At 39.8% G+C, this 17201-nt stretch overlaps 1 protein-coding gene across 1 annotated transcript in view; it reads right to left on the reverse strand.

The window, feature by feature from the left end:
* Positions 1 to 17201, reverse strand: part of TMC1 (transmembrane channel like 1) — a 382443-nt gene that overhangs the window by 2301 nt on the left and 362941 nt on the right. The window contains exons 21-25 of the mRNA XM_032306873.1: positions 15988 to 16055; positions 10314 to 10553; positions 5415 to 5540; positions 1953 to 2031; positions 1798 to 1849 (exon numbers count right to left, since the gene is read on the reverse strand). Coding sequence (XP_032162764.1) covers positions 1798 to 1849; positions 1953 to 2031; positions 5415 to 5540; positions 10314 to 10553; positions 15988 to 16055 — 565 coding nt within the window. The remainder of the gene's footprint in view (positions 1 to 1797; positions 1850 to 1952; positions 2032 to 5414; positions 5541 to 10313; positions 10554 to 15987; positions 16056 to 17201) is intronic.

The raw sequence follows: 17201 nt of genomic DNA on the forward strand, positions 1-17201 counted from the left end.
TTTACAACAATGTGGAAAGTAAAATAAGCTAGACAGAGGAAGACAAACACTGTGTGCTCTCACTTATATGTGAAATCTGAAAAAAAAGAAAAAAAAGTCAAACTGATGAACACAGAAGAGTAGCATGGTGGTAACCAGGAGCTTGGGGGTGGGGGGGATAGGGAGAGACTGTAGAAGGGTACAAATTTTCAGTCGTAGGATGAATAAGGTCTGAGACTATTATGTGTAACACTGAACTATAGTTGATGATACCACATTATATAACTGAAATTGGCTAAGAGAGTAGAACTTAAGTCTTTTCACCAAAAAGAAAAAGGTAAATATGTGATGTATTAATGAACTCAGTGGTGGGAGTCCTTTCATAAAGGATATGCGTATCAAAATGCACGTCGTATGCTTAAATATGTATTATAATTTCATTTGTTGAAGCTGGAAAAATCAAATGCAATTAAAGACACAAATAGCTTAGTAATGAGAAAAAATAAATAAATCTAAGACAAGTGTAATACAAGGACAGAGCACTGGAAATTGTTACATCTGCTCCGGTTGCCATAAAGGTCAGCCAATATGGAAGGAGGAGCATTGAAAGAACTACAGAGAAATGGGGCTCAGCTCTGCTCCCTTCTAAACTTGGGGAAAGGGGCGCCTGGGTGGCTCAGTGGGTTGAAGCCTCTGCCTTCGGCTCCGGTCATGATCCCAGGGTCCTGGGATCGAGCCCCACGTCAGGCTCTCTGCTTGGCGGGGAGCCTGCTTCCCTTCCTCTCTCTCTGCCTGCCTCTCTGCCTGCTTGTGATCTCTGTCTGTCAAATGGATGGGTAGAATCTTAAATAAATAAATAAATAAATAAATAAATAAATTAACTTGGGGAAAAACGTGGCCTGAAGCCATACATACCACTCTGTGATTCATTTGTGTGGACTAATGAATTTACTTATTTATTTTCTTACTTAAATCCATTTGGGTTGGGTTCTATTACTTACATAGGGGGAAAGTCCTGGTAATGGTAAAAGTTTTAAAGTTAAGAATGAGGGGAAAATTTGAAAAAATTTTCTCTAAACTTCTTAGACATCACTTTTCCATGAGGAATGCAGAGCGTATAGGGGATCTTGGCAAATAGGCGTATACCTTACTGGAGTGTTTTTAAATTAAGGAGGTTACCAAAAAAAGAGATTAATGATTTAGAAAAGTCTCCAGGAAATCAACAGTGGTGGGTTCAGAAGAGCCTAATAGTATCTTCCCTGGGTATCCATCTACGTATAAAAAGGGTCCCACTGAGAAGGAGAGACTCTGCATTTGTGTCTCTTTTTTTATATATAAAAGATTTTATTTTTATTTATTTATTTAAGAGAGAAAGCATGAGTCGGGTAGAGGGGAAGGACAAAGGGAGAAGCAGACTCCCTGCGTAGCAGGGATCCCAACACGGGCCCTGATCCCAAGACCATGAGATTATGACCTAGGCAGAAGGTAGACACTTAGCTGATTAAGCCATCCAGGTGTCCCTTGTGTCTGCTATTTGATTATGACTATATGGATGTCATCTTCATCTTCTGTCAATTTACAAAGTCACCTTTCCATTACTACTGCCAAGTTTACACGTCTGAATTTTCCTTGCTCTTGCCTTTCCCCTGCTGGAAAACAACCAAGCCTCCTAGATATGAGGGCTAAGAGGGTCTCAAATGGTGAACAGACTCACTCACGGCCATAACACCACATGCATCAAATGCCCCATTTGGGGGCGGAGAGGGGAAGAGCATTTTTCTGTAGGGGGGAAATTGCAATCATCAACATTCCTCCAACCTGCTCGGGCAGCTGCCATTTTCTTGTTGCGCAATTTGTTCTCCAAAGCTTGCTATACAATACAAAAAGGAAAAGAAGAACATGAGCTTTCCTGGTATTTCCTACTACTTGCCGTTAATAAAGATAATATGTTAATGAAATAAATTATATCCTACCTGTTTCATCTTCTTTTTTAGATCCAGATTTGCTGCCTTCTGGCCCTTTGCAGTAGCATTGAGGTAATAGATGGTCAAGCTACATTTTTAAAATAATAAGATTTATGGTTATTTTTTAGTTTGAGTCTTCTTAAATTTACATCCACTAAATCATAGAACACTGGGGCACTGGAATGGACTTTAAGATATGTTCTACTCTAATCTTTTATTGTACAGATGAAAGACTGAAGTACACAGAGAAAAGAAGTACATTTGGGACATGATTACTAGGGGTGACCTGGGAAGATGGGAGCCAAGGGGGTCGTCTTCCACAGCCCGCATTCTGTCTACCATACCCCGCCGTCTAACTGTAGCTTCTTCTTGGAAATGTACTAGTATCCGTTGAAATCATAATTGAAAATAACACTTCAAGTTGACATTAATCTCCTGAAGCATAGGGAATGTGTAGAATAAAAAAACTGACTTTCTGCTTTAAATTTCCTCCTTTGGCTTTTATAGCAAAGAATATAATCCTCCTCATCATAGTTCACTAACATGGGTTTTTTTATTTCCACAGGATGTATTGTTTGCATTTCTCCCTTCTTCGAAAAAAAAAAAATGTTTTATAAAGGAATATTCCTAACTTGTAGTTGACATTTACATTTCTAGAAAGAGCAAATTCCAGCCAAACATTTGTATAAAAATAAATATGTTCATCTTCATTTAAAGCAAAACAAACAAACAAAATGCAGTTTAAAAAAAAAAAAAAGGTAACTGGCATTGCTCTTTGTTGCAAATAGCTAGATACTAAACACATTTCCTCTACTCCCCAACCATGCCAGATTATATCCTTTATGAGCCATCTGGTGCTAGCAACACAATTATTGATATGGTTTAGCTGGGTTTGTTTATCTCTTATATGAGTGATGGGAGTTTGAATGCAATTATGTACATGAAAGCGTTTGGTATACTATTTGGCATGAAGTAGGTGCTCAATAAATGTGTGTGTGTGTGTTACATGGATGTTTGTAGAAAAAGTACCTGGATTTGGAGGATAAACCCAAAGACCTCACAAGTCACTTGTAGTTCTAGAATTCTCTAGTCTCCAAAGGAATGAACCTGGCTACAGAGAAGTAACCTGAAATCTACTCATTTACCCAAAAACCATCCAAGCTGATGTAATATGATCCATTGGGGAAATTCAAAATGCGTATAATGTGTAACATTCTCTAATTAAAGGTAATAAAGAGCCAAGCCAATTGCATGAGCCCCAGGAACTGGAAGATGAGATCTCAGGATTTGAAAAATCAAGTCAGCAATAAACTGAAATTGGGTTTTAAATCAGAACCTCAGAACTATAATCAGCCTTGCAGGACATCTATTTGACCTCATATCCTGCCAGCTTTTCACTACACAATCTGTACCAAGGCTTGGCAAACTGTAGTCTTTGGGGCAGAAATGACTCCCAGCCTGTTCTGCATGGCCTATGAACTAAGAATGGTTTTTACACTTTTCCATGGTTATGTTAAGTACTTACATAATACCCCAATTTCGTCGTTTGACCCATCCAACCTAATAGATTTAGGATTTGGCCCTTTAAGAAAAAAATGTGCCGACCATGGGAATAGACCATCCCTGCCCAGTGACTTCGAGATCTTCTGTATATTCTGTAATTTTCCATTCATCCCACACTCAGTGTTTGGTGCTTCAAAGACTTAGAGGGGATGAGAGATGAGAAATAGGACATGGGTTTGAACGGACTTATTAGGCACTTGATTTGGGGGTAGGTCTTCCTTGTCGTATCAATAATGGGATTGATGAGGCCAACCCTTTCAGGTTACAGTGGAAATTAAATGATTAATGTACAGGCAGTGCCTGGAACACAGGCAGCGTTGGTTCTTCTTCCACACTCAGACAGCTTGTTAAATCTTCGATCGGTGGCATTAGAACAACGTTGCTCCTTTGCTTAGAAATAAATCTCTCAGTAAGTTAAGACGATAGTCATAAAATCTGACATTAAGTTTTGTTGGGTTTTATTTTTTTAATATAGGATCTCATTTATACCACTAAATGGCCTTGACTTTTAAAAAACCAGGTGATACTTCACGTGGTCCCAGAAGCCACTGTCACATGAAAACTTGGAAAAGAAAAATCACTTCAAGGGCCATCTGGTGAAACAGATTGCATCCGGCAGGTCCATTTCTAACACGTGTGCACCAGAGACTCACTACCAGATTCTGAATGCTACCCCACCATGGAGGTTCTCTAAAAAATAATGTAATCTGCTTTACTGTTGAATTATCCCCCTGGGCTATTAGCTCACCCTCAGAGAAGGGGTCCAACGTAAAGAGGTTGGATTTATTGTCAACCTACTATTACCATTTTGCTATACTATGCTCTTTCTTACCTAAGGAAAATTACTTTAATGATGACACCTGTTGTCTCTGATGTGGCCCATTACCTTGAAGATGACTGACCATCACAAAGATGATGCTAACAACTTGGCCCAGAACCCAATTCATGTACTTCAAATAATTGTTTTCAGAAGATTTCCTAGTTTTGCCTTTTTCAAAAACAAACCCCACCCTTTCCATCAGCTTTGTTTTTAAAGTGTTTCTGAGGGTGGTTTCCTTCTTGCCTCCCTTGAGAGAGAGAACGCAATGGTGGTTTCAGACTTTCTATTTGAGAGGGCTTCAGGGGTTGAAAGGAAGGTCTAGCGCATTTTTTTTAAAAGCTCTTTGACAGTAAGCATATATTTTACCTCAGAATGTAATTTTATCTCTGTGGTGGTCAAGAGAAGCCAATGCAAGTTACGTGGAGACAAAAACCCCCTCCCAAGGATACCCTTTGGATACCACCTCTGACTTTTGAAGGGATAGACTAGGTGACCTTTCCAAGACCCTTCTGATTCTCTGATTGTATTTTTGTGGACACACACTTACTGATGGCCTTTCAGGAACAAGGACATGGTACTTTCTAGAACCCCTTAAACCCTTAGTCCTAAAATATAGCCTATAGGGCCCCCAGAGGGAATACTAAATCAGAGGCTCATCATTTCTATGTGTTCCCAGCCATCTGCTTTATGGAACAAGAGGTGGGGGCCCAGAGACAGGGGGAAGCTCAATGTGCTGATTAGATCTAGCATTTAGCATTTATGTTTCCCTTGCTTTAGCTGTTTACTGATAATTATTTTGGTTACTTGGGAACAAATCTTATAATCCTAGGCAGGCAAAGACAGATGCAGATGGCTATGAATTACATCCAATAGGATTAGAAAATGGCTCATGAATTTCAGCCTCTCACCACCATGTAATTCAGCCCTGAATTTGGGGAGATTACAGCACAACCCTTAGAGAGCGTGGGAAAGCTTTAAAAAAAAAAAAAGAAAGAAAGAAAGAATCAAAAAAAAAAAAAAAAAGCTGACATTTACAAGGAGCCATTCTTCATTACAAAGACCCTGTCTATGAGTGGAGAAGCACATACACCATAACCAAAATGATAGCGATGACCAATCCGGGATTAGAAAGCTGCCTCAAGATCTTTGCCATCCAGCTTGGGAAATCATGCTCCAGTGTTTCTCCAATGACTTCGAACATTCTATTTTTGCCACTGGGGAAAAAAAGAGGGGCAGGGGAGAGAGGTTTATTTACAACCTAGGTAAAAACCACGATGGCAGCAAAAAAACTAGAAATCGTTCTCAAACACCACCCCAGGGCTCTTTCAGGTTGGGAACCTAATGTTTAGCCCCAGCTCTGGGCACTCTGACCTCTTATTGTCAACATGTAGGTGAGGGAGGAGACATGGCATCCCAACAGAAACACACAGTTGAGCAATTAGGAATTTAACCACAGCATTAGGAGAAGGTTTTTTAAAGCTGTATTTCTAAGATTTTGATTGAAATATATTTTATAAATAGCTCATAACTCTACCCCTCAGCCAGCTGTCCTTGTTGGGGAACACTCCCTTTGGGCTGAATAAATAGTGCACTCGAATTGTTTAATTAGCCTTGGAAATGAACATAAAGAAGAGCTTAACGGAATAAAGTCCACAAATAATCCAATATCTCTCCCATGCAATAGCTGCTATCTCATTTTCCACAGACTGCTTTTGTGGGAGTTATTAATAGGTAGCCACGCTGAATGATGAGCCCTTTCTCGCTCTGCCATTTCTTGCGGACAGGCCCTAATGACTGCTGGCTCAGTCCCACTACATGGAACAGAAAATGCGAAAAGAAGGAAAATAAGCCTGAAAAGCAGAAATCCTTAATGGGTTTGTTCTCAGCCCATTAAGGTAAGAATCAAACTTTGTAAGCTAGAAAAATGAGAGCAGGAAGTCTGTCTTATCTTCGGGCATAATATTCAGAATTATAAAGTAATGCCCATCATGTCAAGCTATTTTTTCTGTGTGTGCATATTGATTTGACTGTGAAAGCTGTAATTCTCAGAAAAGAAGATTAGGTTATTTATCGCCAAGTGGTATGTATCTTCAGAATAAAGGTTGGTATAACACTTCATATTCTGGTTTTGCTTTTGTTTTTTGATCTTTATACATTCTCACCTACTAGACAGACATGAACTACAAGTTCCAGATGATTTTTTTTTTTTTTTTTTTTTTTTTTTTGCTCATGGTCTAACTAATAACAGCTTTCGAAAGACTGAGAATAACCCCAAGGATCTAGTCAAGAGTTAGTTACTGAACTGCCGAGGTGTAAGTTTCGCTTCACAAATTACAAATCTGCACCTAGCAAGACCTGTCTGTATTAAGGAGGAATGTAGCTTGCAGACCATTCAAGATTATATCAGTTTATTCCACTAAGATTTCTTTGTCCTCATCCATTCGAACTGGTCATGCTTTTCTCCTAGACATGGGGGATACAGCTCGAGTGGGACGACAGGCAAGGACGAGAGAAGGTAAGACCATCCACTCTCCCTTCTCCAACTTCTTGGGCTGAGGCTGATGACTGTGGTTAGAATGGGGGGACCGGAATTTTACAAAATGTTCTCTACCCACAAAGGTCTTCTCTGCATCCAGACTGTCCCAAATTCAAAGTCATTAGCATCTCTGGGGATTTTCCCCTTTTGAGGTCTGGCATCTTAATGGGAGTCCAGATCTCTTACTTCTATACAAACTAAAGAAGCAACTACTGATCCCTAAAAATCCTTTTTTTTTTTTTTCTGACAGTTTAGCCAAAGTGTGCCACATCCCAACATCCCCAGAACTCCTTTTCAGTCTGCTGTGACTGTATGGTCAGATGAAATGACACTGCACGTAAGGTCCTATGGGCATAGATAGCTCCATCCACCCTGTATTAGAATGTCTATGAGCAGACCTGTCTTGCCAGTGGGCCGAGAGCTTCCAGAACCGGAATCAGCGTCCAGTTTACTCCTACATTTCCTCTAATGCTTAATGCATAAGCAGTCGTTATTCTATCATTCCTTCAGATTACTGGCCAACACTCTACTGTGTTTAGACTCATAGAGTTGAAAATATTCTATCCCCAACCTCAAGAAGCCAGCAACACTATTAAAACACACACACACACACATAAAATATAATAGCAAATAAATAATAAAATAGCAGCACCACAATGTAAAACAGAAGTAAATATAAATATAAAAGTGTCACGATACAATATAAATCTGCACTTACTGTACGATCTCAGTTATTTTTAAAAGCTGCATAAAATGAAAACCAGAACACAACATGCCGAAATGTTGAGAGTTGTTATTTCAGTTGGTAATCTTTGGGGTTAGGAGAACTGTTTATTTCGTGTAGAAATGTTTCTATAGTTTCCAGGTTTTCTAGGATGAACACACAATACCTTGGCAGTAAGATGAAAATACATACAAACATAATTACGGTGATACCGACATGGAGAGAATGGAGAGCCTAGACAATTAGAAATTGTTCAGAATTATTAGCGAGGGGTTGGGGGAGAAACATCACGTCAGCCAATATGGTAGAGCAATTAGAGAATTTTTTTCTTAATTGGGATTGCTGAACTGTTTAAGGTAAATCCACTTAACAGTCTATTGGAATAATTTTCTGGAAAATTCACACTCCTTAATCAGCTCTCAGGAAACCACAACAAGCTAGAACACCTCATCAAACTGCTTTACAGAATGGGTCTTCTTCCAAGGAATGGAGCCACCTTACCTGAAGAAAACATACCTGTATCTGGGAGGGATTAGCCATCACTGTGTCCCTTGTGGGGCCACCCATTAACCTACCTCAAATGCATGTTTGCTGCCCATGCAGCTGCCACATAGGGTCAGACTAGACAGGCTGAGCAAACTACCCCAAACTCAGGATCCCTAGGATGGCCAAGCCGTGAGGCTCCTATTAATGCATGTTTTTTCAACTCATTCCTAGTTTCTGGGCAGAGCAAGCCTTTTAAACATTTAAGTCCAAACAAAGAAACAAAGCATACTTTTTTATTTTTTGCTCCTAAATGAGGAAACTGACATGAGAAATAGACTATTTAAGTAAGATAGAAATACCCCTTTCCTGACATGCTACTGAAAATATGTAAAATTTTCTTGATTTCAGAATCTCGATACATAGGCAGAAATTTTGCCTAAGTTTGCCAATTGGAAAACACTTGACCAAAATCAGAGAGTACACCTTAGATACGATCTCATCTTTTTTTCATTAAGTTCATAGTAACTGTGTGTCATATAAAGAGAGGCAGAGGAGTTAGGCTCAAAAGGCTAAAACTGTGTGGTCATGGTACATGTCTAACTCAATGGTATCTTTCACAGGAACGTACTTGTTCCATCGAGCTCCATGTGGACCTCGTGCGATTTCCCTTCGTTTGATAGATTTTTCTGAGAAAGATCGACTTGCCACTAGAAAGCGAAAAGCACATCTAAAACTCCATGTGGATATTCACTTGCATGGGTAATTTGCAAGTAACTGAAGTCTTTGAACGGCTTATCTGGTGAACTTTATACCCAGAGATTCATTAGATGTTTATTAAGACCAAGCTCTTCTTCAAGACTGCAATTTCATATTTAGTCTCCAGATGTCACTGTCTGCACTATTTATTTCAGCCCAGGGTGGGGGGGGGGGAACTGATCAGGATTTGTCGACATCAGCTTCCTAAGTATGACAGAACTCCAGTAGTTTCTGCCTTATCAGCTGGCTTAACATTTTCCTTTTTTTTTTTTTTAAGTAAAGCAGTAACTCCTCAAACTACTATTAGAGTGAAAATGCCTTTATACTTAAGTCTATGAGCAATGAAACTTTGACTTTAATAACTTGGCATCTGACAGCAAGATGGGCTCATGCTTGTCACCCACGTGGCTTATCACGTTCACGTTTCTTTCACTTGGGAAGGAGAAAGAAATCAAATGCATGCTGACCAGTGACTCAACTGGCAGAGATTCTTTGGGGGGACTTGTGGTAGGTTCATTTCATTTCTTTTTTTTTAAGAGAGAGGGCAGAGGAGAGGAGGGAGAGAAAGAATCTTAAGCAGGTTCTACGCCCAGTGTGGAGCCTGGTGAGTGCAGAGCTCAATCTTACCACCCTAAGATCACCTGAGCCAAATTCAAGAGTCAGACGCTTAACCAACTGAGCGGAGGGTGGGGTGGGGGTCCATGGTAGATTCATTTCTTTCTTTCTTTCTTTCCTTTTTTTTTTGGTAGGTTCATTTCTAAGGCCCTATTTAGGGAATGAAATCTCAGTTCCTCAGATCCCAGGGGCTTTGTTTCCTTGAGAAGTGTCACAGACAGAACTTGGTCATAGAGAACTGGAGAAAAAGTCCATTTCAGTTTGGATCAGAGAGACTTACTGACTTTTCATTACTGATGTGAACGATTTATCCTTGTTATTTTGAGAGATTATACGTGCTGCACATTATCCTCAATGTTTTACTGGCATGTAGCATTATGGATTATAAAATGTGGGACCCACTTTTTATTCATAATTATCTAATAATGATCCCATTTCTACATAGCTTGTGCAATAATCTACTTTTAATTAATTATATCCTATTGGGGATGACCTAGCGATAACTTCTGAATTTTGGATGTGTTGGCCTAGCATCAGGAAAATTTTCACATCCCCACCAGCATAATCATCAAACCTTGCTCTTTGCTACCCTCTTATGGCTCTGATTTATTGTCCGTATTTTACCCAGGTAAAGCCCGGGTGCACACAAATCATCTTCCCTTTTACGATTCCCAAGTAAGAAAATCGAGGGACTTTCCTAAGAATCTCCATGTTACCTCATGGGCCTGACTGCCCAAAGAATCACATTTCTACAGACCAAAATGCCGCTGTTGGCGGGGTGGGGGGTGGGGCAGGGGGAAACAAAACTCATAGGAGAGACTATTCCTAGTTCCACGCCTGGAAGAAAACAGCATTTTCAAAGGCCAGAACCTGAAGGGGCCACAGTCAAAAGATGGCGGCAGCGACACGATCATGTACAGGACGGGCATGGTGGACAGGAAGAGGATGAGCAGCAGCATGCCCAGGTAGAAGTTATTCGATCTGGAAGCTTTGAAGACCCTGGCCTCAGGGACGTTGCAACACATCACGGCCCAGCACTGGAAATACATGGATGTGTGGAGTCGAAGGATATTGATGCCTGGGAGGCTGGGGGCGAAGAAGGAGCCCATCCTGGAAAGACAAACGTGCCTCTGCTCAGTCCCAGTCTTCTCTTCGTTGGTAACAGAGTCACACAGCACCTGCTCACGTCACATCATGTTTAAACGTAGCGCAGCGTCCGACCCACAATCCCGTTTTTATAAATAAACCTGACTGGTCAATTTCCATCTTCTGTGTACATTTTACCATCTCTCCATTATCCAGGAATTGCCTATGGGATTGTTGCATGGCAATTATGCCGTTCACTAACGATATCTGTTCTCATTAATAAACTTAAACTACACCAGAGAAAACAATGTATCACATGTATTTTTTTATCTTTATTTTTTTAAAAGATTTTGTTTATTTGACAGAGAACACAAGTAGGCAAAGAGACAGGCAGAGAGAGAGGTAAGTAGGCTCCCTGCTGCACAGAGAGACCAATGTGGGGGTCAATCCCAAGACCCTGAGATCATGACCTGAGCTGAAGGTGGAGACTTTAACCCACTGAGCCACCCAGGTACCCCCGTATCACATGTATTAAATTCTCTCTTCTACTTCTCAGATTTCCTCTAATACTCAAATCATTGATTAATAAATTCAGAAATTTAACTTCTCTTTAATATAACTGCCCCTGAAAGCACTCATTCTATTCAAATAAACTGTACATCTAGATTATTTTTCTTATAGCTAATTAATTTTTCTTAATGGAAGAGAAAAAATTCAAATAAATTTATCTTTTTCTGATGCTATCCTCTATTAGCTATGTAGCTATTATGGTGTTTTAGAGCTGATGTATTTATGCCCAATAATAGACAGTGTTTTCTTAATAGTGTATAGGAACATTTATGTGTTTGAGATAAAAATTCAACACATTCATTTAATTTAATCTGTTTACTTTCTTACTTCAGAAAGAATTTTTGTCCTAGAAATTCACTGCTTTGTGCATCTGATTTTTAGAAACTATCTTTAAATGCCACTTTTAAATAGGAAGCATTCAAGTGGGGTCACTTTTACTTGCTGGTTCAGTTGGTGATTTCAACAAAATAAATTTGAATTTTCTTTGATGAGAAAATCTATTAGCATCATAAAACCATATTAATAGCAAAGCATTGGTCCAAAACCAAAAAGAGGATAGATGTACACTTATTTTAGAAGAATAAGCAGAGTCCTGTCTTTCAAACTGTCCCAGCTGTAATAAAGCCTTAGGCACTTCTAGTTAGGCTCAGCATTTTATATTTCCTGGATATGTAGAGTAGCTGCTTTAACTAATCCATTGCAAATTCGGTATAAATATGGGGGGGATGGGTAGGGGACAAGGGGTGAGTTAGATGAAGAAATTGTTTTCTGCTATTTCTGTAACTGAAATGATTCAAACTTGCATTAAACGATTTCATTGAAAATTGGAATCTTGCCGAAAATTAGATCGTATTGTCGGTAGGATTTCATACAACAGATTTGAATGATAGTTTAATGTACTGAATGGATGGGGTGCCTGGGTGACTCAGTGGGTTAAGCCTCTGCCTTCAGCTCATGATCTCAGGGTCCTGGGATTGAGCCCCGCATCAGGCTCTCTGCTCAGCAAGGAGCCTGCCTCTCCGCCCCACCCCCCCGCCCCGCCTGCCTCTCTGCCTACTTGTGATCTCTGTCAAATAAATAAATAAAATCTTTAAAAAACAAACAAACAAACAAAAACATACTGAATGGACCAGAGACTCTAAAGGAAGCTAAATGATTTTTTTTCTTTTAATGGTACAAACTTCAGATGCTGATCTAGCCATGCAGGTTCATCAGCTATAATATGTGTACCACTGTGATCCGGGGAGTCGACAGTAGGGGAGGCTGTGCGTATCGGGGGGTGGGGATGTATGGGAACGCTCTGTACTCTCCACTCAGTTTGTCTGTGAACCAACACTGTTCTAAAATAGAAAATTTATGAATTAAAAAAAGGTAAGAAGATAGACTTTGGAACAGCACAGGGTATCTTTATTATAGGAGAGCAAGAGGATCCTCAAGCTTCAAGAATGGGACCAGAATTACACAGTGCTCCACTGTATCTTCAAATGCCAGTATTAGTGATGTGAGATGCTCGTGAATCATTATACTTGCTCCCTTCTAAAAGGCAGGCTTGGCCATGGGATTTGTTTTGGCCAATGAAATGGTAATTATAATGAGGCGTCTCACTACGAGAGACACTAAAAGCCCTGTGTGGATTCTGTTCTCATCTCTCTGCTCTCCTGACCAGTGATGTTCCAGATGGACCCGATTTTGCCAGTCTAGGAATCCACAGTGAAAGTAACTTGCAAGGGCAGAGCCCTCTACCAACCCACACTGGGCATGTAGAGAAAACAGGAAGTAAACGCTTCCCTTTGGAAGCCACTGAGATTTGGGGTTCTGCTGAACTGCTGCATAAGCTAATTTATCCACAGACACAATTCTATACATCGTTTAAGATGCAGACTTACCTAAAGCCGCATCTATTTGTACCTCTATGTGTACCTGCTTCCTTCACCTGGACACATGCACACGCACACACCTGTATACGTGCATCTACAAATAAAGTTCAGATTTTCAAAATAAATATTGAAGAAATGGCTCAAGAACCATAAACCAGAAAAACAGCACACTGATACCTGCACCCTCCTGCCCATCCTGTCTTTGAGTCACTAATCAGCTTGGCTCGCTAAGCCCCTTGCCCAGACTTGAGCCCATCATCTCTCTGTTAGTTAAAGATCCCTGGAATACCTCAGCTTTATAAAATGCTTTTCTTCCAAGAAGATCAAAGCAAACGAAAGCTTCTTTCACTGAGCTCTCCTTATTACTCCGGTGACACGGTACACGTCAGGTAAATTATTCACATTTGATCAACCAAGAAAATGAGGTAGTAGACGGTGACAACCCTAGTACACAGAGAGACAGTGTTGGAGCAATGTCCAAACCCATCTTCCCTTGTACCGTGTTCTCTGCTGCCTCGACACCCTCCTACGAGGGAGAAAGGATATGTGTTCATCATTTTAAAATAGGATTGCAAAAACCTATGCTGTCCATTTTTAAATTAAGTGTGTCATATGAAGGTTCACTGGTCATTTTAGCCCATTTCATGACAAAAAGGATTTTACCTATAAAGTTTCACTTTGATAGCATCAGTGTAAATAACCTCCATTAATTAGAAACCCACAAAGCAACAGCTCCATGTCTCCAGTCACAAACCAAGGGAATTGAGTGTTTCTGTATGGCCAAACTCAAGTATGGGTTCCTCATGCCGTGTAGAATAGTAGCTTGCCAGGCGTGAGTCCCCTGGTACAGGGGACCCTACGGCACTTAGAACACACTGTCCACACTTCGCCACCACACCACATCCCCATGCTTCACTAGCTTCCTGGGAGATGAGAAAAGACCATCTGTACCAAGGGTGGACCCAAAGGTCCAAATCATAGTTCTTTTGCTTCTGAAACTCTGGTAAGTGTATAATGATCTCTGTACACTCAAAAAAACACCATCACTTTCTAATGTCTTCTTCAGACTAACAAGAAGCAAGACTTGACCAATACCTAAAGGATGAATACATAGAAAGGGATAGTGTGGTGATAGTGGAGAGATTTCAATAATGGGTCCGCCCATGAGAAAATGGGGGAGGGTCTGTAGATATTTAAGAATCTCAACATGAGCAATAGTGGACCACAGAGCTACAAAATTGTAAGTGAAACTCATCCCGGACAGCCATCACAACAGCTTTTCTGATCATGAAAATAAATTGCTAGGCCAATCTGTTGTCTTAGCGAGAGAAACAGACATGCAGCAGATGTCTACACAAATGGCACCTGCCAGGTCTGAGGGATTTGTGGCACTCTGTAAAAGCCAGGGAGTTTTAAAACTGATCCAAGGTGACGGTTTCTCATTCTTCCAGGTGTCATGTTAGCCATTTTTCTGCTGTAACTGCATAATCCCCTCCAGAAAAGGAAAGATGCAGAACTTACAGAAGCTGCTCCCTTTACGCTCTCTGCCAGTGGTCCTAGTTTGGGCCACCTTGACTTTCCTCCCTGCTTGGAGAACGGAAGATGCATTTCACTCTTTATCTCTGGACACATGAGCCAAAACTTGCAAAATTTAGGAAGTAAGAGGATGGGAATTAAATTTTTAAACATACCTGATAATTGAGAAGATCATCTTTTTATAGCCTTCCCTTCATATGTATTGACCTAGGGAGGCACAGGAACTTCCCATGGCAGGACAATGGGGCCCTTGGCTAGTCTTAATATTACTGAAGCAAGATAATTTTAACATTTGCAGAGAGGTCCAGTCTTGCAATGGTTTAATTATTCAATCCAGCTATGACTGAAGGATTTCAGTAATATATGAAGCTTGTGCAAAACTTGTATAGTTATTGGTCCTTGTACATGGGACAATGGTGTGGTCAATGGCACACTATGATATTAAACGTGTAAGTAGGATTAAAGAAGCTCAAGTGTAAACTATCTGTGGGTTGGGTGCTCTTAGTTAAGAGTGACAGATTTCCAAGACCACATGGTCCCCAGATGAGTCACATACTGTGATTCAATTTTTAAACTCCAAAACAATTCTACTGTATCCGCTCATCTTAACCTGTCAAGGCTGACAGTGAGAATGCTTTCATTTAATAAAAGATATGACAGTCCTTTGTACATCAAAAGACATAATTCTGACGTGCAAATGGCCTGTGAAACAAGTTACAAAATAAAGATCGTATTTTTAGCTTGACCTTCCTAAAAGATGTGTTTCATCTCCACGAACTACTGGATTTGGTAAGATAGTATTTTTAAAAGTAGCAGCGAGTTGTATTCTAAATATACTCAATAATGACAAAACAAAATCAGTTTCTCAGAAGAGCCTTCCATTAATTTGTTTCATCCTTAACATGCGGTTATGGGATCATTAATGTTTCACGGTTAGACCCTGGTGTCAGAGGATATAAAAGCAGAAAAAGCCTTCAAATAATCTACAAAGCAGAAACAGACTCTCAGTATTTGATAAAGGAACGCTCTGCAAAACAGGCAGGTGCCTTTGAGGATCAAGAGTTAAGATATGAAAAAATATATATACGTATTTTGTATTTTTCTATATTCTATAGTATATATAATATGTATAATATACAATATATTCTGTATATTCCAAGACATATATACATATATGCAACATATATACTATATATACTATATGCACTATGATATATATAATATAGCACATCCATTTTATATATATATTTATATTATATATATATTCATAAATATATATTATATATTTAGAAATACACACACACACACACACACACACACACACACTAGCTTTTCCTAGCAATCCACTTTACAAAGGCAGCTGTTGAGTTAGACCCAGACTGAGGACTTCTCTGACACCAGGCTACAGTGCCTTACGCAATAATGATCTTTGAGGCTTTTCTACAAGTGCTAATACTGTCCAACAGCTGACCTACCAGATCATGCCTTGGTTGAAGATCAGAGCGAGGACATTGCCGCTGATGTCAAATTCAGTGTAGGAAGGCTACAGGAGACACAGATATTCACTGGATTAGCATATCAACTGGTGAAAATTGAAAGCCAAGGGTTTCATCTTCCTGCCTACGTATGCCTGGGCTCTCAACTGCTTCCATGCAGCAACAATAGCAGAGTAACTGATATAATAAATATTTAGCAATAAATAATTAGCAAAAAATATTTAGCAATAAATAAACTAATAAAGCACGCTTTCTAACATAGCAAACCTCATTTTTTAAAGCAGTCATTCAATGTTGTAGACTAGCGGGCTCTCCTTACATGGTTGGGGAAAGTGAAAGTTGAAGCAACCATTTGACTATATAGATTAGAAACCATTTGACTATATAGATTAAAAATCTCATTTTTTTTTTTTAATTTGGCAGACAGAGATCACAAGTGGGCAGAGAGTCAGGCAGGGCAGGTGGGGGGGTGGAAGCAGGCTCCCCACTGAACAGAAAGCCTAATTCAGGGCTCGATCCCAGGACCCTGAGATCAAGACCTGAGCCGAAGGCAGAGGCTTAACCCACTGAGCCACCCAGGCACCTCTAAAAATCTCATTCTTTTAAACCCTGTAAGTCTACAGGGTTAGAATTTGTTTTAACAAATTGACCTTAAATGCTGACAAATTTTAGCAGAGAGGAAACCCCCTAAATGTCCACTATTGGTTAAGTAAATATAGTGTATCTACACTGTAATCTATACTGCACCTAATTACAATCACTGTTTGAAGAGTATTTACACACACCGGGAAAACTAGAACTTAATGTTAAACAACAAATACATAAAGTTAGACAGTTATTATTTTTATCAATAGAATATGAAATTACGTATAAGGAAAAGACTTGAAAATGACCAAAAATTAATAGGTGTTATAGGTAGGTGATGGATTATGACTTTTGTTTTCTTCCTTAAGTTTGCATATTTTAAAATATTTTTCCAAAAAATGTGAATTTCTTTTACAATAAAATAAATAGAGAGAAATACAGTACAAGTTTGAGAAGTTATTCAACTAGATAATACCCTCCCACTTAGGGCAGCAACATGAGCCTGTTTTGGGGGGCAGAGGGGCCCCTGGTAGGAACGGAGGTGGGCATCTGTCCCAGGGTGGTCTGTCCAAAGGCTTCCTGGTGACACATCAGGCTGCCTAGAAGGA

Source organism: Mustela erminea, chromosome 12 (assembly GCF_009829155.1).
Source record: "Mustela erminea isolate mMusErm1 chromosome 12, mMusErm1.Pri, whole genome shotgun sequence".
Lineage (NCBI taxonomy): Eukaryota > Metazoa > Chordata > Mammalia > Carnivora > Mustelidae > Mustela > Mustela erminea.